The 25,168-nt window shown below is 37.9% G+C and overlaps 2 protein-coding genes across 2 annotated transcripts; both read left to right on the top strand.

The window, feature by feature from the left end:
- The first annotated feature begins 9,186 nt into the window (after positions 1 to 9,186).
- On the top strand, positions 9,187 to 10,501 carry LOC107824999 (uncharacterized). The gene is made up of 2 exons (XM_016651828.2): positions 9,187 to 9,674; positions 9,865 to 10,501. Exons 1-2 carry the CDS (start codon positions 9,187 to 9,189, stop codon positions 10,499 to 10,501), a joined length of 1,125 nt encoding a protein of 374 aa, XP_016507314.2.
- A 7,823-nt stretch (positions 10,502 to 18,324) lies between these two features.
- LOC107825008 (putative xyloglucan endotransglucosylase/hydrolase protein 7) lies at positions 18,325 to 20,407 on the top strand. The gene is made up of 3 exons (XM_016651837.2): positions 18,325 to 18,901; positions 19,314 to 19,510; positions 19,608 to 20,407. Exons 1-3 carry the CDS (start codon positions 18,614 to 18,616, stop codon positions 19,996 to 19,998), a joined length of 876 nt encoding a protein of 291 aa, XP_016507323.1. The 5' UTR covers positions 18,325 to 18,613; the 3' UTR covers positions 19,999 to 20,407.
- Positions 20,408 to 25,168: the final 4,761 nt, after the last annotated feature.

Here is a 25,168-nt window from a genome sequence, read left to right as displayed (position 1 = left end):
GCATCAGGAGCCCGCCTGAAAAACAGGGTCAACTTTTAATTTTCAAGTTCAAGTTAGAGAGGCGTCAGGATCCCGCCTGAAGAACATGGTCAATCTCCATTTTTTTTCCAATTCAAATCAGAAGTAGCGCGAGCCGCCTGAAGAACAAGGTTTGCAAGCTCAAGTCTACCGCAAGTTCAAGTTTATTTCAAGTGCAAGCAGCAGGGTGCCCGCCTGAAGAATAGGGTCAACTTCCAGTTTTCTTCAAATTCAAGTCATCAGGATGCCCACCTAAAGAATAGGGTGAATTTTCAGTTTCATGTTGAAGGATTAAATGGAGATTCAAGACAAGAAGTAGATAGGATCTTGTATTTTTCCTTTATTTTTGCTGTAATTTTTGCTTTCAATTCATGATGTAATGGCAGAGACAACGGACCGAAACCTCGACGGAACCTCACTCGACTCTCTCAGCAGGGTGCCCGCCTGAAGAATAGGGTCAACTTCCAGTTTTCTTCAAATTCAAGTCATCAGGATGCCCACCTAAAGAATATGGTGAATTTTCAGTTACATGTTGAAGGATCAAATGGAGATTCAAGGAAGATTCAAGACAAGAAGTACATAAGATCTTGTATTTTTTCTTTATTTTAGCTGTAATTTTTTATTTCAATTCATGATGTAATGGCAGAGACAACAGACCAAAATCTTGACGGAACCTCACTCGACTCTCTCATCCCCTCCACATATTCCATCACTTCATTCACCTCTGAACTACACGTGGCCTGATTCCTTTATAGCTAAGGATATGTAGGCAGCTCCGATAGCAGGGCTCGGTCACAATCTTCTATCCATCTTTCTTTTATTTTGAATAAGTGTCGGGTCAGAAATCAATTACATCGCTTACTTGTTTCTTTGCTCAAAAATACTTTGTGTTTCCAAGCAAAGAGGGGCAGCTGTAAGCTCGTAATTTTTGACCCGCACATCAGAATTATCTTTAATAGTCTTAGTATTTTTAGAATATTTATTTAAGTTTATTTCTATAGGACTTTATTTTATTATTAATTTTAATTCTAGCTTTAAATCACAAAAATTGAAAAATACAAAAAAAATAGTTTCATATAGTTTGCCTTAATTAATTGGTATTAATTTTATATTTAATAGTATATATTAAAATTATTAAGTTTCTTAATTGATAGAATTTAAGAGTTAAAATTCTAATTTTTGAGCACAAACTTGGCCACTAAAGGCCCAAAACTGACCATTTGACCTAACCTAATTCCTACTCCCTATAAAAAAGGAGCTCACTTTCATTTTCCTGACAAGCTGGCAGCACCCACACAAGAAAGAACGAGCAGCCACACACACAGAGAGAAACAAAGTGAGAGAGGAACGAGCAAAAAGAAACGGGGAAAGGGACAGAAAAAAGGCTGCGTAGAAAAAAAGTAGAGAGCTAAGGAGGAAAACAAAACGGGGGATTCTATGCACGGGATAGATTCTTTGCACAAACAAAAGGAACAAATCAAAAAGCAATAAAGGAGTAGGGAAAATAACGGAGAGGACAAAAACAGATCTCGGGGGTGGGGGGGTGGGGTGGGGAGAGAATGAGAGAGCAAAACGCGAAGTTGGGAATTCTCCCTTTTTGCTCGTCTGATCTTTCTTCCTTAGTATAGCAGATCCGCTACCAAAGCCTCATCTTTTTCACCATTAAAATTAGTCCATTAAACCTCCATTAAACCACCCTTAAGCTCCATCAAACAGTTTCCCTTTCTTCACCCAAACCCAGCTGCGAAAAATCACCTAAAAAATAGTCCCCTTCTCGTGAAAAACAGCAGCTCCAAAGATTGAGTTCCTTCCATCGAGTTTGTCGCCGCCGTCGAGCTCCATTCTGGTTCAAGGTTGTTCGTGTTTCTGATTCCGGCCCGCTTGCTGGGTTTTGGTAATGTTAGCTGAAGCATCATGACTGTTGTACCAAACTCGCTTCTGGATCCTTTTAAGATATTGGAGAAAGGTTCTTCTCTTTGGTTTCGCAAAAGGTTCAATCTATGTTTCTTTTAATCTCTATTATCATTTCAATCTTTCTTACTAATTAGTATGCCATCTGTTCATTTTTATCTTTAGGTGCTTGTAGTATTTAGTTACTATTTTCTTATAAACCTGTGCGTGTTATTGGATATTTATTTCTATTCCTTTTAGGATTTAAAGATCCAAGTACGATTTTGGTGTTGTTCCTTCAATAACATTTTTTTGTCCTTACTGGGTTTGTTTCCTTATATGCTTCTGTGATTAGTTCCCATGTTTCATTTATTATGTTAACTTATGTTGTTCAAGATTTAATTTGCAATCATCTGAAGTATGGCTCTCATATATTATTTATATAATCTGCTAGTGAGGTTCATGGAATTGAGAGTTGAATAAGCATAATTTTATTGATAACTCTTGAACCTTCACTCTTGAATACCGTAGTTTGCTTTAGGCATGATTAATGAATTATCGTGGCCATGGGTACGATTCCCGTGGCATGGTCACGATACGTAAATACAATTCGGATGCGTATTTCATGTGACCCGATCATAACTTCAAACAATAACTAAAATAAACATGTTGTAGATCGTGGGTACGGTTCCCGTGACGTGATTCGTAATGTGTACAAAACAAACGAGTGCGTAACATCGCGACTTGTCCAAATAATTCTATAAATAATTAAAAGTGGCTAAAAAGTTAAAAATGTACAAATAGGTTTAAAATACGTAATAAATCAGAAAACTAGGCCAATTAATAATAGTTGCGCGACCGTGCTAAAAATACGGAATTCGAGAATGCCTAATACCTTCTCCCGTATTAATAGAATTCCTTACCTAGTCTTCTGATTTTTGTTGACTTTTAACGGAGTCAAACTTCCTCGATTTGGGATCTAAAATAAACCGGTGACTTGGGACACCATAAATTATTCCAAGTGGCGACTCAGATTAAATTAAGAATCCCATTTCGATTAATGTCACTTAAATTGGAAAAAAACCCCTATCCCCCTCGGGAAAAAGGAGGTGTGACACTCATCATCTGCCATAACAGGAATTACCGGGGCCTGAGCAGTTGCAACCGGTTGGGCTGGTAGTGCCCTTGGTATCTGAAGTCCATGTACTACCTGGTCTGGAGTACGGGAAACGGGGGTATGAGTACCTCCCCCAGCCTGAGAAATGGTAGGTGCGGCCTAAGCCGAAACCACCTGAGCAAGGCCAGTGTAGGCTGCCAATATCTGGGCCAAAGTCTCCTGAATGCCTGCAATCTCAATGGGCACAGCTGGTGCCAGAGTTGATCCTGTCGGCTCACCTACATCTGGTATCTGCTCCTGTGCTAGAACAACTAGTGGTACTACAAGTGCTATTCCAACTGTGGTATGAGTTACACCTCGACCTCTACCTCGACCTCTACCTCGGCCCCGGCCTCTCGCGGCCCTAACTGGTGGCACTGGTGGCTGACCGTCTGATCCGGTAATACGTGTTCTCGTCATCTATGAGAGAATAGAATAGTAGAAATTTAGTTTCCAGAATCAACAAAATCGCATGACAGAATACAAGAAATGAAAATGTTCCTAAGGGTTCTGCAGCCTCTCGAAGATAAGTACAGACGTCTCCGTACCGATCTGCAAGATTCTACTAAACTTGCTCATGACTCGTGAGACCTATGTAACCTAGGCTCTGATACCAACTTGTCACGACCCAAAATCCCAACCTGTCGTGATGGCGCCTATCTCGATACTAGGCAAGCCGATAATCTCAATAAACCCAAACTTCTCTTTAAGGTTGAAAATATAATATTTAAATACAATACAGACACTCCCCAAAACCTGATATCACTGAGTACATGAGCATCTAATATGAATACAAGTCTGAAAAATATAGTCTATAATAGTTTGAGATCAAATACAGTAAAACAAAGAGATAGAGATGGAGAGACAAGGTATGCGTAATACGGCAGCTACCTCAAAATCTCCTGAAAATCAACCACGCGAAAGGATCAATACCCGCTATGTCTGGGAATACCTGGATCTGCACACGAAGTGCAGGGTGTAGTATGAGTACAACCAACTCAACAAGTAGCAATAATAAATAAGGAATTGAAGATAGTAACGAGCTACACAATTATGGTTCATTTCGAGTAATTCTAGCCAAGAATAGACATGCTATCAAATCAGGCAAATTAATGTAAAATTAATTTTTATACAGTTCCTGTTCATGTAATCCGTATATCAACAATCTTTCAGAGATTTCACAACAATGACAGATAGCAACTAAGTGCAACAACAAATGAAAATCAAGTACGACCACTTAGGACAACAATCACTCACTAGGCTCCCATCCCTCATCACTCTCTCAATGGGTACCCGCGCTCACTGGGGGTGTACAGACTCACGTGCCATAATATAAATATTTGGATCCGCACTGCCAACTCATGTGCTATAGTATAATATAAGGATCCGCACGGCTAACTCACGTGCTACACGGCCAACTCACGTGCTATAGTATGATATAAAGATCCGCACGGCCAACTCACGTGCTATAGTATAATATAAGGACCTGCACGGTCAACTCACATGCTATAGTATCAATATCTCACAATCAGGCCCTCGGCCTCACTCAATCATAAATCTCTCCAGTCTCTCGGGCTCTCAATAATCATGAAATCTGCCCAAACAATAATGATATGATGTATCAATAATAATAATAGAGACTGAGATAAAATGTGCAAGTAAAAATTGAGACCGAGTATATATAGCATTTAGTAGGAAATTCAATAAGTATGCGACCTCTGTGGGTCCCAACAGTACTATCACATAGTCTAAGCATGATTTCTAACATGATTTACAGTCAAATTTTATCAACACATAGAGAGCATATAGCTAACAACAAATTATTCAACTTTACAGTTTCCCGGGACGGACCAAGTCACAATCCCTTTGGTGCACGCCCGTCACCTACCATGTGTGTCACCTCCAAAATAATCGCATTATACCAAAATCCAGGGTTTAATACCCTCAGGACCAGATTTAAAACTGTTACTTACATCAAGCCGTGAAATTCTTATTCTGCAATGCCCTTTCCTCGTGAATTGGTCTCCAAACGCCTCGAATCTGGTTATAAATAATTCGTTTAAGTCAATAAAATTCATTGGAATTAATTCCATAAGAAAATAATGATTTTACATAAAATTCTGAAAATTAGCTCAAAAATTGCCCGTGGGGCCCACGTCTCGGAACTCGACAAAAGTTACAAAATCCGGAAACTCATTCAACCACGAGTTTAACCATACCAATTTTACCAAAATCTGAACCCAACTCGACCCTCAAATCTTCAATTTAAACCAAGAGGGTTTTCAAATTTTCCCAACTCAATTCACCAATTAAATGATAAAAACAATCATGGATTCGGGTAGTTTAACTAATATTGAGTTAAGAACACTTACCCCGTTGTTTCCTCTGAAAATCACCCAAAAATCGTCTCGATCCGAGCTCCAAATCGTCAAAAACTGCAGAACTTAAACTGTCTGCCCAGATATTTGCCCTACGCGATCGCGAACATTCCCACGCGATTGCGAAGAACAATTTTCCATCGCCCAGATTTTACTCTACGCGATCACGGACTTTCCCACGCGATCGTGATGCACAACATCACAAATATACGCGATTGCGGACTAGTCCACGCGATCGCGAAGCACAAAACGCGTGACTTCTACTCCGCTCCACTTACTCTATGCGAACGAGACCTTTGTCACGCGTTCGCGAGTCACAAAATTCCAGAGCTACGTGATCGTATCCCGCTTCACGCGATGGCGAAGCATAAAATGCCACTGCCTCACATTAATCCTACGCGGTCACAAATATCCCCACACAATCGCGTGGAACAAAAACCCCCCACTGACCAAATAAGCCTACTCGATCGCAAACGCATTCACGCGATCGCGTAGAAGGAAAACGTTATCAGATATCAGAAAATTTCAACAGCTATTCAAGTCCAAATGTTTGATTCGTTAACCATCCAAAACTCACCCGAGCCTCTCGGGACCTCGACCAAATATACCAACGAGTCCTAAAATATCATACGGACTTAGTCGAACCCTCAAATCACCTCAAACAACGCTAAAATCATGAATTACACCCCAATTCAAGCCTAATATCTAATTTCTACAAACGACTCCGGAACCTATCAACTCACGTCCGATTGACCTCAAATTTTACACACAAGTCATAAATGACATAACAGAGGTATTCAAATTTTCAGAATCAGATTCCGACCCCGATATCAAAAAGTCAAATCCCCGGTCAAACTTCTCAAAAATTAAACTTTTGGCATTTCAAGCCTAATTCCTCTACGAACTTCGAAATAATATTCCGAACACGCTCCCAAGTCCAAAATCACCTTACAGAGCTATTAGAATTATCAAAATTCAAATCCTAGGTCATTTACACATAGGTCCATATCCGGTTCACTTTTCTAACTTAAATTTTCCATTATGAGACTAAGTGTCTCATTTCACTCCGAGTTCATTCCGGACCCGAACCAAATAATCCGATAAGTCATAAATTAATTGCAAGACATAAATTGAGTAGTAAGTGGGGGAACGAGGTTATAATATTTAAAATGACCGGCCGGGTCATTGCACATTCTTTTATCTAGAAGAGTTCATAATCGTGAACCAACAAATTTATCCGAGTTTCTTTCACTTTGCTTGTTCCTTCATAAGTAACTTCCAGTTTGTCCCACATTTCCTTAGAGGTATCATAGCTTGAAATTATCTCATATTCTTCTCCATTTATAGTATTATAGAGTAAGTTTTGTGCCTTAGCGTTAACTTGGACAACAACCATTTGCTCGTCAGTGTAGTCATATATATCTTAAGAATCAACGGGTGGTTGTTCTGCTGCTAGAAGTGGATTATTCCCCTTTTTGATAACATGCCATACTTTGACATCATAGGACTTTGCATAAATTTCCATGCGCACCTTCCAATGAGAGAAGTGTTGTCCATTGAAAATTAGTGGTCTTACTTGCGATGTCCCTTCTTGAAAGAGTACTCCAATAGCTACTTGGTTTGACATGATCTTTTCTCACTAGATATTAAGCAAAAGATAAATATGTGAGACTGGTTCTGATTCCAATTGAAAGTACGAGGGGGGGGGGGTGAATTATCGATTTTTTATTTTGTATCCTAAATAGTTGACTAGTTTACCAATTAGTCGACTGAAAATAAAGACAGAATCTAAATAAAACCAGAAGTAAAAATATAGGAATTAAAGACACCAAAATTTTTATAATGGTTCGGATTCAATGTGAATCCTACTCCAGCCTCCTTGGATTGCAAGGGTGTTCTATTTTCAAAGCTCATTGAAAGTTTCAAACAATTATGTTGATGTTATCTCGAACACCAACTCACATTTGAATCTAAGTACACTCGTGATACAATGCCTTACCAATATTTTCTCTCTCTTTCTTCTCTCTACTGATTACATAGTAAACTTTGCTAAGATTACAATGCTATATATATATATATATATATATATATATATATATATATATATATATATATATATATATACACACACATACATATACATACATCCGCGAGATCTTCTTGTCTCGTGAATCTTGAGAGATTGCAAACCCAAGGGAGTTGATCCCATAAAGGAATCGTAGAGTGATTCTTTCCAAGAATAAGATATTACTTCTGTTGATTTTTCTTGACTTGTGGTCTTGATTGGATTTTTTCTTTGCTGAGCAGATATTCAAGTATCAAATCAGATCCCTTGATTCCGGCTTTTGATTGTCGTCCTTTGATGGAGGAATCTTCAGTGCATAGTTTCGCGATCATGACTTCCTTTAATTAAGGTCTTTCCTATAATATCCTCTCTTAATCTTCTACCAAATCCTTGATTGATTTTCCCTTTGAATTTCTGCTACTCCTTCCTTTTTAGTCTCAAATCTTCGATTCTTCCTTTCCATTGCTTTAGGAGTATCTCCATTAATCTTCTACCAAATCCTTGATTGATTTACTTCCTTTCCATTGCTTCAGGAGTGTTTCTGCATATAAAAGATGTGTTATTTTGCATCACTAAAATAAACATAGATCTAACAATAGTTGAATAGTATGATCACCATAACTCTAGCTTTAGCTTTTGTTAGGTCAACTGAATTAGTCAAACCTTATCTTTATTTAAGTCGCGTATAATGTTTTAATTGATGTTTTAGAGAAATTTTCAGAAACCACTATTGTCTAGTGGCTATTAACTCCCTATAGCTACCATATACCAGTGTTTAAAAAAGCGCCCGCTTCATCGCTTTAAGCGAGAAGCGAGGCGAAGCTTGAAAGGCAGCGCTTCAGCAAGGTGAAGCGACTCAGGTCAGTAAAAGTGACCGCTTCTCTGTAAAAAGCGAGAAGCGGGTAAAGCGAAGCGAAGAGATGAAGCGTCCGCTTCTCTATATTAAAACACCCAACCCTATTTTATTAAAAATAAGTTTTTTTGATTAAACACTGCTCTGGACTTCTACTTCTCCTTCTACTTCTTCTACTCCTCCTCCTCCCCCTCCTCCTTCTCCTGATCCTCCTCCTTCTCCTTCTCCTTATCCTGATCCTCCTCCTTCTCCTTCTCCTTCTCCTTCTCCTTCTCCTTCTCCTTCTTTTTCTTCTTTCTAAACGTCCAAAAAGCGGTGAAATGCTGGCGAATATTTTCCAGAATTTTACTGCCCAATTTTTCCAGAATTTTACTGCCCAATTTTTCAGTTATTAACAGAGAATTCCTCTGATTTTTTATATCCTTTATTCTTAGTTCTTATTGCCTTTCTTATGTGTTATGTAGTTGTTCTTTTAATGGCGCCAAAAGAAGATAGGAAAGACTCGGCTTAGGCTTACTCTGAAAGAGTTTGTGAGACCAACAAGATGACAATTAGATGTCTTTTTTGTGACAAGATTTCAAATGGAGGAATCTATCGTCAAAAAGAGCATCTAATCGGTGGTGATCCAAATGTCGCATCTTGTCCTAAAGTTCCATCGCATGTGAGGGAAGATTTGAAAGCATTCCTTCATAAAAAGAGAGAGTTAAAGACTCAAATGATTCATGAATAAGAACTGTATAATCTTGATGACGATGATGAAACAGAAGAAGGTGACGATGCTTCGTCGCTTCGACCAAAATCACAAAAGCGGGGAAGGATGTAACCAATGTCTTCTAGTTGTGGATCTACTGGGAAGACCAAAGGTCCTATGGATTGTTACTTCTCGCAAAAATCAGGAGATAAGGAAGGAAAAAGTGGTAATCCTCAAATTGATGCCAAAGCGATTTTGAGGGATCGTGCAATTACAATGTTTGCGCAGTGGATGTATGATGCAGGTCTTCCTTTTAATTGTGTTAATTATACCGACACTTTTTCTGCTTTTATTGAGGCCGTAGGCCAATATGGTCCAGGAATGAAGCCTCCAACATATCATGAAGTTAGAGGGCCATATCTAAAAAAAGAGGTGGCAGAGGTGAACAAAATCGTGGAGGAGCACAAAGTAGAATGGAACAAGTTTGGTTGTTCCATTATGATGGATAAGTGGACGGCGAGAAATGAAAAAATGATCATCAATATCTTGGTGAATTCTCCTAAGGGAAGCCTGTTTCTTGAGTCCGTTGATGCAAGCGACTCTTTGACTGATTCAACCAAAATGTACTCCTTGTTTAAGAGTACAATAGACTCTATTGGAGCATAAAATGTTGTTCAAGTTGTCACGGACAACGCCAGTGAAAATGTTAAAGCTGGTGATTTGATGTCTGTTGGGTACCCGCATATTCAAGGAAAGACCCTTCAGTTCAATCTTTAATCAGACAATTAGAGTGCATTCTTATATTGTTCAAAGGCCTTTGCTATTGAATATGATGAAGAGATTCACTAAACAAAGAAGCTTGGTGAAACCTGCAAAGACAAGATTTGCTACTGCTTTCTTGATTTTGCATAGGATGTATGAGCAAAAAAGCAATTTGAAGAAGTTATTTGTTTTATATGAGTACACTAACAATGCCTATGGAAGGGAAGCTCGAGGGAGAGAATCTGCAGATATAATACTTTCTCCTTCATTCTGGAACAATGTGGTTCATGCATTGAAGATTGGTGGTCCTTTAGTTAAAGTGCTTCGTTTGGTGGATGGGGAGCAAAGGCCACCAATGGGCTACCTGTACGAAGCAATGGATAGGGCAAAGGAGGCTATTCAAGTCTCGTTTAGTGATCAAAGAAAATACAAAAGAGTCTTTGAGATCATAGATAAAAAGTGGGATAGTAAGCTTCATAGCCCTTTGCATGCAGCTGGACTTGTTTTGAACCCGGAACTGTTTTATGACAATGAAGAGAGGATTCTAGGAGATGAACCTTTATGGAATGGATACTATGAATGTATTGAAAAGTTGATACCTGAAGAATCCATGCAAGATAAAATAACAGAGCAATTTAGTATTTATAGGAACACTGAGCAACTTTTTGGAAAAAAACATGGCGATTAGACAAAGAAAGACGAAGTCACCAGGTGAGCGAGTGCTTATATGTTATTTTATAGTTAATAAGTTATTTCTTTATCAATATTATGTTTTGAAAATTTTTTCTACTTCTACAGTTGAATGGTGGAAGCAATATGTCCATTCCACTCCAGATTTACAAAAGTTTTCCATCAAGGTTCTAAGTCTAACATGTAGCTCATCCGGGTGTGAAAGGAATTGGAGCGTGTTTGAACATGTAACAACTAAGAAGAAAGATTTAGTATATTGAGATAATTAAATTATATATCAATTGTCCTAATCTTACTAATTACTTATTATTTGCATATTCATACCAAAAAGAGGAACAAACTAATCTTGAAGCATCTCAATGATCTAGTATTCATTAAGTACAATAGAACAATGAGGCGTCGTTACAACGCTCGCAATGTAATTGATCCAATTAGTTTGGACAACATCAATGATGCTAATGAATGGCTAACTGGAGTCCCGAAAGATCATGCAGATGAAGAAGTATTTGAGAAAACTTCTGATTTCACTTGGAGTGACGTTGCGGAGGCGCGTGAAATTGGGGAGAGGATTTATGATTTGAGGGGGAGTACCTCAACTTCAAGTTCACATAGGAAGGGAAAAGAGGCAGCTACTTTGTCCCTAGTTGATGAAGAAGAATAAGTTGAAGAAGATGACGAGCAATATAATAATGATAGTGGAATACAAGAATTTGACAATCTTGTAGAAGAATAGGATGCTCATTTTGTGCTTTAATTAATGCTACTATTTAGTTTTTACATTGAAGTATTGAACATTTGCTTACAATTACATGTGTTGTCTATGCAATATTTCTTTTTTTTTTAAAAAAATTTCGCTTCACTTCAAAAAAGCGAGTGCTTCGCTTCTCGCTTTAAGAGAAATGGGGGTTGTCGCTTTTTCTCGCTTCACGCTCTTCACAACACTATCATATACATAATTACTTCCTATAGCTACTATTCAGTTGTTACGGTAGTGTATTCACATGTATTCGCGCTGCTGTATTCATGAATACAATAACAAAAAGCGCCTAAAATCAGGGCAGTCCAGATGTACGCGCATGTATTCACATGTATTCGCACCATGCATTCATGAATACAACAGTAAAAATCACATAAAATCATGACAGTCCAGCTGTACGTGCATGTATTCACATGTATTCGCGTTGTTATATTCATAAATACAGCAATAAAAAGTGCCTAAAATCAGGGCAGTCCGGCTATACGCGCATGTATTCACATGTATTCGCGCCATATATTCATGAATACAATAACAAAAAGTGCAGACAATCAGGATAGTCCAGTTGTACGCACATGTATTCACATGTATTCGCGCTGGTGTATTTATGAATACAGTTGTACGCGCATGTATTCATGAATATAGTAACAACAATCCCTTAAAAATAGGTATGTCCAGCTGTCTAAAAGAGAGAAAAAATATAAATAGTATATTTCATGCCTTATTTCATGCCTCAATTGTAGTATATACGATAAAATACTTATTTTGCTGTAAAATATAAAAGGTAGCTATAGAAAATAATATTTTAAAATAATTTTAGTTTATAATAAATAGGGTGTATACCTTTTCTATAAGAGGTAAAATTTCCATGTTTTTGTATCTCTATTATCAAATGGATCTAATCTAATAACATGACTCATTCAGTTTTAAGTTCCGAATTGGTATATCACAGTCCGTTAATCGTGTGAGTTGACCAGCTCATCTAGTTTGGGACGCTATGCACATTTAATTTACTGGAAGCTTTTGTGTGGAAAAAATGTAACAACTTTTGGAATTTTCATTCTTATTACTTTCTATTTCATTCAAGAGTTCCTCTCCTTTTCTTAAAACACAAGATCAAGAATGGGAAGTACTAGGGCAGAGAGTGTTATATTTTCCGAAATAGCAAGCTTATCTTTGGTTCGGCTTTTGGATTAAGTAATTATTCAAATATTTGACTTGATTGATAAACCCACCGCGGGACAGTAAAACGGATTTTCATCTTTATGCAACTAACTCTATTCTCACCTAGTGTATAACTCTTTTAACATAACATTGCTTATAAACAAATTCAATACCATTTTATAGGCAGTGTAATCTTATTTCTAATTCCATTAGTTAGAGTGCAACTACTCAGACAATCAGTTGCAGGGCAAAAGTTACCATATCATCAATCAATTAATTGTCCTTCAAGCTCAAAAGCTGGACGCGAATGCATTATATATTAATTAACTTTTCATTATTATATGGTTAGAGCGTCAATAGTCTTAATTTGGTCAGTTTCATTTCAAAGCCAAAACTGTACTTTTTGTTATCATGGTCTCCTCCAATTGTGTTTTGCCACGTCAACTGTGATTAAGAAATGGTACTGCTGTTAGGGCTCTGAAATCAAAGATTAACGTGGTGGTCCTCCTACTTAATTCAACACATGAAAGCGATCTTGTTGTTTTGTAGTCCACATTAGTCTCCCTAAGCTAGGCCCATTTGGTTGGCCCTGTTTTCGTGTCAGGTAAAGAAAATTCAAAATTTTGCCTCATATATTAAAAGTATATATCATATTTATAATAAATCAAAATTATTTTAAAATATTATTTTCTATAGTTACTTTTTATATTTTATAACAAAATAAATATTTATGGTATATACTATCATTAAGACATGAAATAAGGCATGAAATACGCTATTTATATTTTCTCTCTCTCTTTCTTTCAATTAACACACGATTCTCTCTAAAAAAAATTTCTTCTTTCTCTCTCTCTTTATTCTATCTCTCTTCGAGCAAAATAAACCAAATCATAGGTACACGAAAGAGAAACAAATCATGAAAGAAAGCCTCAAAATCTCAAAATCAGAATCATGAAAGTAAACCTATAATAAAAAAAGGAAGTGAAGATTCCTTGGGCGATAAAGAGATTGAAGAGAAAGAGGGATTCTTAACGCGGTAAGTAAGAGAGAAAAGAGGAAGAAGCGGTCGAATTGGAAGCGGTGTAAACTATAACAGAAGAGGTAGTGAAGCGATACAAGGAGTCTTGGCCGGAAAACATTATTTTTGACGAATTTTCTTCTCTTCTTTGCTATTTAGTCACATACATTGATACAAAATTAAAAATTCAATGTATTCTGTACAAATTCACTCAAACACTTTGTATTTTTGTATAAATACATTTTTTTTTGCTCGTGTTTATGTATTTTGAATGTCTGTATTTTTTAAATACAGCTGAATACACTTATATTCATGCATACCGTACATACAGTATGCATGAATACAAGATATAAATATTGAAATATACTGAATACAAACATTCAAATAGAACAAAATATAAATAATGAATACATTTAATTTTAAAATATAGTAAAATATACTGAATACAAATAGAAATACAGTGAATACAACCAATGAAATATACTGAATACAGTAGTAATAACATGTATTAGGAATAACTAAAATACAGTTAATACAATATATAACGAATACAATAAATACAAACATCGCATCTAATGAATGCAACAGTAAAAATAAATATTGAAATACACTAAATACAAAAGTTAGATATAACAGTTATATACAACTGAAAAATCATTCTAATTAATTGGGTTGATAATGAGGTATGTTAGAATTGATTTTGTTGAGTTATATTAGGAGTGTATCATGCTAATTGATCCTATTTTCGTTATTAGACAGCTGGACAGACCTATTTTTAAGGTGATTGTCGTTACTGTATTCATGAATACATGACGCGAATACATGTGAATACATGCGCGTACAGCTGGACTGCCCTGATTTTAGGCGTTTTTTACTGTTGTATTCATGAATACAGTAGCGCGAATACATGTGAATACATGCGCATACAACTGGATTGCCCTGATTTTAGGCGCTTTTTGCTGCTGTATTAATGAATACATGGCGCGAATACATGTGAATACATGCACATATAGCTGGATTGTCCTAATTTTTAGGCGCTTTTTGCTGCTGTATTCATGCGCGAATACAACGAATACACTACTGAATAGTAGTTATAGGAAGTAATTATGTATATGGTATCTATAGGAAGTTAATAGCCACTAAACAAGATCTCTGACGGGCTCAGTCCAATTGGACTTCCACTGTATGCTAAAAGTTTTATTACTAATAAAAGAGATAATTTGGGCTTTTTATGTGTCTCAAATTTTAATGTGCCCTACTCGCGTTGGCAACCTAAATCCAGATCAGTTCCCATATGGGGGCCCATGCTGACTGTGTTTACCAATTTGCCACGAAACATCGTGGACCGCCAATGGCCGAGGCAGAGATTGCGATTTGGACAGCATTAACTTTCCAGAAATGTGAGTCAGACTGATACTTCTATTTGTTTGCATAGGCTTTTTGTTTGTGGCTCCAAAGAGATAAAAGCAGACTCTTGGGGCCATTTCATTCACGGTACAGTTATGAGATGACTGTATTGCATGAAGCATAATGAGAAGCAGATCTAAGATTACAGGAAGATGAATGCTTAATACGAAGAGATGAATCCAGAATATAAAATTTACGGATTCAATATTTAGTTTCTATTATTGTGCCCATTATAATTTTGGAATTATAAGTTCAAATTTTTTTTTTTTTTTTTTGTAAAATAGTAATTTCTTATATCTATATTATTGTGAAAATGTTGGGATTAGTTGAACCCATTACCTATATGCTATATTCCACTATTACTAGTTTTATTAGGCATATTTCGTTTAATCATGGAGTGTAAGATTTTCTGGTGACAAAAGAAGAATATGAATTTTAATTTGTGAAAATCTTGAAAAAATAAATCAAATGTAAAAAGCAAAAAAAAAAGTACTTAATTAACACGCAAAAATTGACACCAGACATGCTTCTCTCGTGTGGGCGCCTAGTTCTATAAGAAAAAGGAAAAACCAACAAGATTAATCTAAGATTTGAACCCACAGTCTCACTTAAAAAGGTGCACCCAATAACCATCGCATCATATTATGCTTTAAACTTGGGTGTACACACATATATTTAATTATCTTTTAAGAAATATAATATAATATACACGATCTAGGGAGGGAAGTATGTGTTCACGTGCCCCATGGAACCCCTAGATACTCCCCCGAGTATAATGTATTATATGATAGAATAATAATGTAAGCATTGTTATTGTGTGAGTAACAAAGAAAGGAGTGATAATGGTGAATCATGATATATAGATTGTTACAGTCCTATGTAGGTATATTGCCAAATTTAAGGATATCTTTTCTTTAATGCTCTTATTCACATATTGTTAATGCAGAATCCACATTTTATCTTGTATAAATGATAAATAGATTCACATACATATAAATTAGCCATAATTAATTAGTAATACATCATCTCACTTACGGTATTAAACTCCGCATAACCTACGTGGAACGCTCTATTAGTAGTATATAGAGAGATTATACTAGTAATTATGTATAGTTCTATACTAGCAACCAACCATATAAGTAATACAAAATTTTACACGAGAATTAATTTTCTTGTGCTTCAAAGTTCAAACATAGCGACCCCTATTTTCTTGTGTATCAGCTGAAAAAATGTTGAACTAGGAGGCAAACACAGGAGAAATCGTCGTTACATATTGTTGAAAGGAAAAAAAAGAAAGAAGAGAGAGAGAGAGAAAATCTACTTTGGATTTTTTGAAGGTGAGGATATATCATACAGAAAGAGAAAAGGCGTTCAATTAAAAAGAAGAAACTGATGAACAAGAAAGAGGGAGAAGTGTCTTCTATCTTGAAAAGTTGTATCCTCAACAATCATAGGTCCTCAACCTACGTTAGCAATAATGCATAAGTTGTCATCCAAACATTGGGTGTACCCAATGTTATTTATGGCACCTTAATTATGCAACAGTAATGAAGTTTGTGAGTTCATACTCTCCGGTAATTTACCTTTTAACATTAATTAACAATAAAATTAGTCATATTAAACTTTATTTTTTCATTGAAAATCCAACAAATAGTCCTAGGCTCTTTACTCCCAATCAACTTTGAAAAAAAAAAGTTAATTCATTTTTGATATCTGAAAAAATCAAATAAAAATGAATAAAAAATCAATTAAAGTGGACGGAGGGAGTAATTAAAACCCTTCCAAGACCAAACAACAAAGGCAGAGAAAAATAAATGAAATAAATTAAAACAAACAAAGTAGATTTCAGTGCACATCCAGATCATAAGCCGTTGAATACTACAACATAGGGGTGTTCAAAACCAAATCGAAATCGAAAACCGAACCGAAACTGAAGCTTAATGGCTTATTGGTATCGGGTTAACGGTTTAACGGACGGGGAACGGATTGAATTTTTTTATTAACGGCTTATCGGTTTGGGGGCGGATTATTCAATTTTCTTAACGGATAATCCGTTAACCCGTTAAGAATATATATATATATATATATATATATATATATATATATATATATATATATATATATATAAAATTTGTTTTTATCCATATATATATTAAATATCAAAAACTCTTCCACTTCTTCCAGCTATTTGCTTAGCTTATTCTCCCACCCTATTATAAGATTGTTTAAGCTGATGTCTATGGTTCACCTCTGCTTTTATTTTTTAAAACTAATGCATGTTGTCTATGTTTAATAGAAGAACAACAGCGTTGTTGCCACAACTTTTATCCCACAATATTGATGATAGTACTGTCTTGAATTATGTTCTGGGGAAATAGCGCATCTGCGTTTTCTGTAAATTGTTTACTACTTATAATCCATACCTATTTCTATACATAACTGTCTTTTGCTCGGTATTGTTTGTATGGTTAATGATATAGCGTGAAATGCATGGTTGAGAGTTTAAGTTAGAAATTTGAAGTTATTGTTTGAACTTTGAAGCTGCATAAATTCAAGCTCTGCTAGGCGTTAGCTGCAGGCCAAATATTTCTGTGTATTCTGCTCACTTATGGATTAATCATTTTGAAATATGTATCCTGGACTCACTTTGAATATAGACTGGAATTTCCTATTCTGAATTTGTATGCTAGGCGTTAACAGACATATGTATGTCTGGACTCATGTAATGTAGTCTGCTTTGGGATTTAATGGTAGGCGTTAACATACATGTATGTCTGGACTCATATGTAGTCTGCTTTGGGATGTAATCTAGCCTACAATGTGTTATACTTTTTTCACTCTACAACACATGACACACTACATCATTCTTATGTAGGCGTTAGCAGACATGTTTGTCGGGACTCAATGTGTAATTTCCTATTATGAATTTGTATGCTAGGCGATCAACAAACGATTAATGCACGCAATATAGATTTAATTAGGCCGATAAACCGCCCGATAAGAGCTAAACCGATACCAATCCGCCCGATATCTTATCGGGTGGCTAGCGGATTAATATATTTAAAAACCGATAACCGTTAAGCCAAACCGTTAAGAGTAATTAACCGCCCAATCCGCCCGATAAGCAGTCCTACAGTACAACATCAATCTGGGATTGAATCTAACAAATCAGGACATTTAACTGCAAAAGGGAAGCTACTTGGATAGTAGAAGTTGCAAAATATCATGATAGAGACATGCATGTTCGGTTCAAATAGAACTTATGATGATAAAACAACATCAAATTTTAACGTGTATCTATATCCCTATAGCGTAAAATAGGAAGTGAAATGAAAAAGTATAGAAAGTCAAAACTTATAAAGCTAAAACTAAAAAAATAAAAATAGGGAGTAGATTAGATAGGACATATAGCTTATTAGATTACATTAGAGGACAGTAAGAAATCTGAAACGATAAATATGGGGAGTTCTTAAATGATGATATGACAAATGAAGTCAGGATGATCATCAAATATTGAGTTAGGCGCAGAGATAATTAGGTGTGCAATATTAGGGGGTCCAATGACTGCTTGCAATTAGCTGTATAGAAAGGTAATCCTTAGATGGAGGCTTTTCCATTTGAATTCACCAGTCTCCATCATCTTCCTTTCTTTCCTTTCCTTCTCCTCATGTTAACGCATATATAAAGATCACAAATTTCAGACAATCAACACATCTCCAATTGTATAATCATATATACAATTCTGATTGGTTTCTTTAATAGATAAAATGATTTCCTCTTCTTTAAAATATTCAACTGTCATTCCAATCTTGCTATATGCCTTGACCTTTTCTTCCTCAGTAAGTGCACGACCCGCCACTTTTTTACAGGACTTTAAAGTGGCATGGGCTGACTCTCACATCAAGCAAATCGATGGCGGCAAGGCTATTCAGCTTATACTCGACCAAAACTCAGGATGTGGGTTTGCTTCCAAAAGCAAATACCTCTTTGGACGTGTTAGCATGAAGATCAAGCTCGTTCCTGGTGACTCTGCTGGAACTGTCACTGCCTTTTACGTAAGTAGAGTGTACTTAGTTTATATAACAGCTCAGCCCACTAATGATATTGTACGCTTTGGGCTCAAGCTTACACGACTTTAACCCATTATCTCTCTCATATTTTTGTTAATGAGAGATTTACTTGGGGCGTCACAATTTACCCCAAGATTTCATTTCCTGGAAAAGTAAAAGAAAGAGGTTTAATCTAAATAAGAACAGAATTTAATTATATAAATTTCAGTGTAAAATATTTAACTATGGTTTCTAATCAGTCAAAGCATTGCATTTTCATGTTACTAAGTTAGAATCACTATAGACAGTTACTCATCATTGTAAGCAGTTATAATACGTAAAATAATTATACTCTACCAGTGCAAAGAAGTTAAAGCTCGCGGAAATTAATTATTGCATGTGACATTATCATTTGTAGATGAACTCGGACACAGATAATGTAAGGGACGAGCTAGACTTCGAGTTCTTGGGAAACAGGTCAGGCCAGCCGTACACTGTCCAAACGAATGTTTATGTCCATGGAAAGGGTGACAAGGAACAAAGGATCAACCTTTGGTTCGATCCATCCGCTGATTTTCATACCTACACCATACTTTGGAACCACCATCACACTGTGTAAGCAGACATATAGTACTACTTAACAATTATTCTTCCATCGATCTTTTAATTAAAAATCACAATAAATAATACTTAACTGTTTGTACTATTGAAGATTCTACGTAGACGCAGTACCAATTAGAGTGTACAAGAACAACGAAGCAAAAGGAATCCCATTCCCCAAATTCCAACCCATGGGAGTTTATTCAACATTATGGGAAGCCGACGACTGGGCAACGAGAGGTGGATTAGAGAAAATAAATTGGAGCAGATCCCCATTTTACGCATATTACAAGGACTTTGACATAGAGGGATGTGCAATGCCAGGACCAGCAAACTGTGCCTCAAATCCTCGCAATTGGTGGGAAGGAGCTAATTACCAACAACTCAGTGCTGTGGAAGCAAAGCAATATCGCTGGGTTAGAATGAACCACATGATCTATGATTATTGCACTGACAAATCCAGAAATCCAGTAACCCCACCAGAATGTGTGGCCGGAATATGAAACTTTACATCAACTGTCCATTATTTGTATACATATTAAATGGTGCAAATAATTGGAGCGGTGATTAATTTCGGAAACCAGGTGTAAAAGAATGCTACATATAGATATCAGTATATAATCATCGTTACCGACACTACACATATGTCCCTACAAAGAAAGGGGAAGGGGAGAAGAGAAGAAATTTGTTGTATTTAATTTGTGTTGATATTGTCATGGGTCGCTAGCTAGCTCCTATATTGAAAGCTCCGTGTTGTTGTTGTGATTTTGTGAACGTGGGATCTACTGAAGGTCTAAGAGTAAGGGGTGGGAAAAAGTCAAATGTCATTTTATTGCTTTAATTGGTGTTGTCTGTATTTGCTGTAAACTGTACGAGAGCCAATAATATTTCTTCTTGCTTGAATTGTGAAAAGGATGTGATATTTATTCTTCTCTTGGCTATAATCTTTTCAACCTCTCAAAATAATGCTGGTCATACCGTTGTTAACAAGGAAAACATGAAAATATGGAACCAAAAGGCAACAAAACGTTATCAAATGTGTAATATATTACTCAATATATATCTATGTTCTTCGTTTTCCTTGTAGGTTGAAATGCCTGATAGGCATGTCGATGCATTTGAGTCTTTTCCGAAGGCGAATCGATACTTCAGACTCGTTTGAGATAATTTCTTCAAAATTTGCAAAGCTATAGACATTAATTTTAACTAGTTAGCTACCAGGTCATTTGATATGAAAAGATAAAGGAAATAAATTAAAATATGAAAAACTATGAGAAATACATGGGTGAGGTTCAGCAACACACAAATAACGGAAATAAAATTAGAAGGTACGATGACAAATATACAGGTGAAATTTAGGCACAACCAATCACATCTAAGCATGAGGCTTGTTACAAAAATGTCTGCCTCAAATCATATTGAAAAGTATGATTCATTTTTCTTAAATTTGCTTATTATTCTAAACATTGTCTTCAAGCTGTATGGAAGGGGTGTGCTATAGAACAAAAAAATATGGGAATCGGGCGGAATTTTATGTTTTTTTCCGTAAAACGCAAAACAACGAGGAACGGTCATGTCAGGGCGGTGACTATGGTTCTTTAGGTCGTATTTGATGGCCCGGAAAATTTTTAGGCCTAGTCCGGGGGGCCCAGCCCACTTGGAATGTGTGGGCTATAGCACACGAAAATATGGGAATCAGGCGGAATTCTAGTTTTTTGTAGTAAAATTCAAAAAATGAGGAACGATCATGGTGGGGCGGTGACTCTGGTTCCTTAGGTCGTATTTTATGGGCCGGAAAAATGTTAGGCGATGGGGGTCCGGGAGTCTCGGGTCCACTTGGAAGGCGTGGGCTAGCACACGAAAATATGGGAATCAGGCAGAATTCTAGTTTTTTGGCCGTAAAATGCAAAACATGAAGACCAATCATAACGGGGGAGGTGACTATGGTTCCTTAGGTCGTATTTGATGGCCCGGAATAATTTTAGGCGATCGGGGTCTGGGTCCCGGGACCACTTGGAAGGCGTGGGCTATAGCACACAAAAATATGGGAATCGGGCGGAAATCTAGGTTTTTTGCCGTAAACGGCAAAAAAAGAGGAACGATCATGTTAGGGAGGTGACTATGGTTCTTTAGGTCGTATTTGATGGCCCGAAAAAATTTTAGGTGATCCGAATCCGGGGGCCCCGGCCCACTTGGAAGGCATGGGCACACGAAAATATGGGAATTAGGCGGAATTCTAGTTTTTTTGTAGTAAATTGCAAAAAATGAGGAACGATCATGGTAGGGCGGTGACTCTGGTTCCTTAGGTCGTATTTGATGGGCTGGAAAAATTTTAGGCGATCGCGGTCCGGGAGTCCCGGGTCCACTTGGAAGGCGTGGGCTATAGCACACGAAAATATGGGAATCGGGCGAAATTCTAATTTTTTGGCCGTAAAATGCAAAAGATAAGGAAAGGTCATGGCGGGGTGGTGACTATGGTTCCTTAGGTCGTATTGGATGGCCCGAAAAAATTTTAGGCGATCCGGCTCCGGGGGGCCCTACCCATTGGGAAGGCGTGGGTTATTATAGCACACGAAAATATGGGAATCGGACGGAATTCTAGTTTTTTGGCCGTAAAATACAAAAAATGAGGAAAGTTCATGACGGGGCGGTGACTATGGTTCCTTAGGTCGTATTTGATGGCCCGAAAAAATTTTAGGTGATCCGAGTCCGGGAGGCACGGCCCAATCGGAAGGCGTGGGCTATGCACACGAAAATATGGGAATCGGGTGGAATTCTAGTTTTTTGGCCGTTAAATGCAAAAGATGAGGACCGATCATGGCGGGAAAGTGACTATGGTTCCTTAGGTCTTATTTGATGGCCCGAAAAATATTTAGGTGATCCGAGTCCGGGGGGCCCGGCCCACCCGGAAGGCGTGGGCAATAGCACACAATAATATGGTAATCGGGCGTAATTCTAGTTTTTTGGCTAAAAAATGCAAAAACTTTTAGGCGATTGGGGTCTGGGGGTCCTGGAACCACTTGAAAGGCGTGGGTTATAGCACACAAAAATATGGGAATTGCGCGGAATTCTATGTTTTTTGCCGTAAAACACAAAAAAATGAGGAACGGTCATGTCAGGGCGGTGACTATGGTTCTTTAGGTCGTATTTGATGGCCCGGAAATATTTTATGCGATCTGAGTCCGGGGGGCCCAGCCCACTTGGAAGGCGTGGGGATATAGCACACAAAAATATGGGAATCAGGCAGAATTCTAGTTTTTTGCAGTAAAATTTAAAAAATGAGAAACGATCATGGCGGGGCGGTGAATTTGGTTCCTTAGGTCATATTTGATGGGCCGGAAAAAATTTAGGCGATCGGGGTCCGGGAGTCTCGGGTCCTCTTGGAAGGCGTGGGCTATAACACACGAAAATATGGGAATCGGGCGGAATTCTAGTTTTTTGGCCATAAAATGCAAAAAATGAGGAAAGGTCATGGTGGGGCGGTGACTATGGTTCCTTAGGTTGTATTTGATGGCCCGGAAAATTTTTTATGCGATTCGGCTCTAGGGGTCCTGGGACCACTCAGAAGGCTTGGGTTATAGCACACGAAAATATAGGAATCGCGCGGAATTCTAGTTGTTTGGCCGAAAAACCCAAAAAATGAGGAACGATCATGGCGGGGCGGTTACTATGGTTCCTTAGGTCGTATTTGATGGCCCGGAAAATTTTTAGGCGATCGGGGTCCGGGTGTCCCGGGATCACTTGGAAGGCGTGGGCTATAGCACACAAAAATATGGGAATCGGGTTGAGTTCTTGTTTTTTGGCCGAAAAATGCAAAACATGAGGAACGGTCATGGCGAGGCGGTGACTGGGAATCGGGCAAAAAAACAAATAACGGTCATGGAGGGGAGTTGAATATGGTTCCTTAGGTCGTATTTGATGGCCCGGGAAAATTTAGGCGATCCGGGTCCGTGGGGTCGGGCCCACTCGGAAGGCTTACGCTAGAGCACAAGAAAATATGAAAATTAGGCGGAATTCTATGTTTTTGGCCATAAAACGTAGAAAAACTAGGAACGGTCATGGCGGGGCGGTGAATATGGTTCTGTAGGTCATATTTGATGGCCCGGAAAAAGTTTAGGCTATCTCATATAGCACACGAAAATATGAGAATCGGGCGAAATTTTAGTTTTTTGGCCGAAAAATATAAAACATGAGGAACAATCATGGCGGGGCAGTGACTATGGTTCCATAGGTCGTATTTAATGGCCCGAAAAGTTTTTAGGCGATCCCAGTCCGGGGGGCCTGGCCCACTCCGAAGGCGTGGGCGCACACGAAAATATGGGAATCGGGCGGAATTCTAATTTTTTGGCCCAAAAATGCAAAATATGAGGAATGATCATGGAGGGGCGATGACTATGGTTCCTTAAGTCGTATTTGATGGCTCAAAAAATTTTTAGGAGATCGAGGTTTGGGGGTCCCGGGACCACTTGAAAGGCATGGGCTATAGCACACGAAAATATGGGAATTAGGCGGAATTCTAATTTTTTGGCCATAAAATGCAAAAAGTGAGGAACGATCATGGCGGGGCGGTGACTATGGTTCCTTAGGTCATATTTAATGGACCAGAAAAATTTTAGGCAATCCGAGTCCGGAGGTCCCGGGACCACTTGGAAGGCGTGGGCTATAGCACACGAAAATATGGGAATATGGCAGAATTCTAGTTTTTTGGCCGAAAAACGAAGAAGCAATGAGGAATGGTCATGGCAGGGCGGTGACTATAGTTCTCTAGGTCGTATTGTTGGCCCGAAATTTTTTTAGGCGATCCGATTTAGGGGGCTCGGCCCACTCGGAAGGCGTGGGCTATAGCACACGAAAATATTGGAATCGGGCAGAATTCTAATTTTTTGGCCGAAAAACGCAAAAAATGAGAAACGATCTTGGCGGGGCGGTGACTATGGTTCCTTAGGTCGTATTTGATGGGCCGGAAAAAATTTCGGCGATCAGGGTCCGGGGGGCTAGGGACCACTCGGAATGCGTGGTCTATAGCACATGAAAATATGGGAATCAGGTAGAATTCTACTTTTTTGGCCTTAAAACGCAGATAAAATAAGGAATGGTCATGGCAAGATGGTGACTATGGTTTTCTAGGTCGTATTTGATGGTCCGGAAGAATTTTAGGTGATCCGAGTCCAGGGGGCCCGGCCCACTCGGAAGACGTGGGCTATAGCACATGAAAATATGGGAATCGGGCGGAATTTTGGTTTTTTGGCCATAAAATGCAAAAAATGAGGAAAGGTCATGACAGGGAGGTGAGTATGGTTACTTAGGTCGTATTTGATGGCGCGGAAAATTTTTAGGCGATCTGGCTCCGGGCGGCCCTACCCACTGGGAAGGCGTGGTCAATAACACACAAAAATATTGGAATCACGTAAAATTCTAGTTTTTTGGCCAAAAAACGCAAAAAACTCAGGAACGAACATGGCGGGTTGGTGACTATGGTTCTTTAGGTCGTATTTTATGGCCAGGAAAACTTTTAGGCGATCGGGGTCCGGGGATCCCGGGACCACTTTGAAGGCGTAGGCTATAGCACAAGAAAATATGAGAATCGGGCGGAATTCTAGTTTTTTGGCCGAAAAATACAAAAAATGAGGAATGATCATGGCGGTGCGGTGACTATAGTTCCCTAGGTCATAT

The sequence above is a fragment of the Nicotiana tabacum genome, chromosome 17, assembly GCF_000715075.1.
Source record: "Nicotiana tabacum cultivar K326 chromosome 17, ASM71507v2, whole genome shotgun sequence".
NCBI lineage: Eukaryota > Viridiplantae > Streptophyta > Magnoliopsida > Solanales > Solanaceae > Nicotiana > Nicotiana tabacum.
Note: the sequence above shows the minus strand (reverse complement) of the source record. Positions and strands in the feature narration are given on the sequence as shown.

What these genes read in the sequence shown, in the direction of transcription:
- LOC107824999 (XM_016651828.2), top strand. Translation starts at nt 9,187, where the DNA reads ATGTCTTCTAGTTGTGGATCTACTGGGAAGACCAAAGGTCCTATGGAT. An exon ending in TTGACTGATTCAACCAAAAT is followed by an intron (nt 9,675 to 9,864) that starts GTACTCCTTGTT and finishes TATTGTTCAAAG; the next exon opens with GCCTTTGCTATTGAATATGA.
- LOC107825008 (XM_016651837.2), top strand. Translation starts at nt 18,614, where the DNA reads ATGATTTCCTCTTCTTTAAAATATTCAACTGTCATTCCAATCTTGCTA. An exon ending in GAACTGTCACTGCCTTTTAC is followed by an intron (nt 18,902 to 19,313) that starts GTAAGTAGAGTG and finishes TATCATTTGTAG; the next exon opens with ATGAACTCGGACACAGATAA. An exon ending in TGGAACCACCATCACACTGT is followed by an intron (nt 19,511 to 19,607) that starts GTAAGCAGACAT and finishes GTACTATTGAAG; the next exon opens with ATTCTACGTAGACGCAGTAC.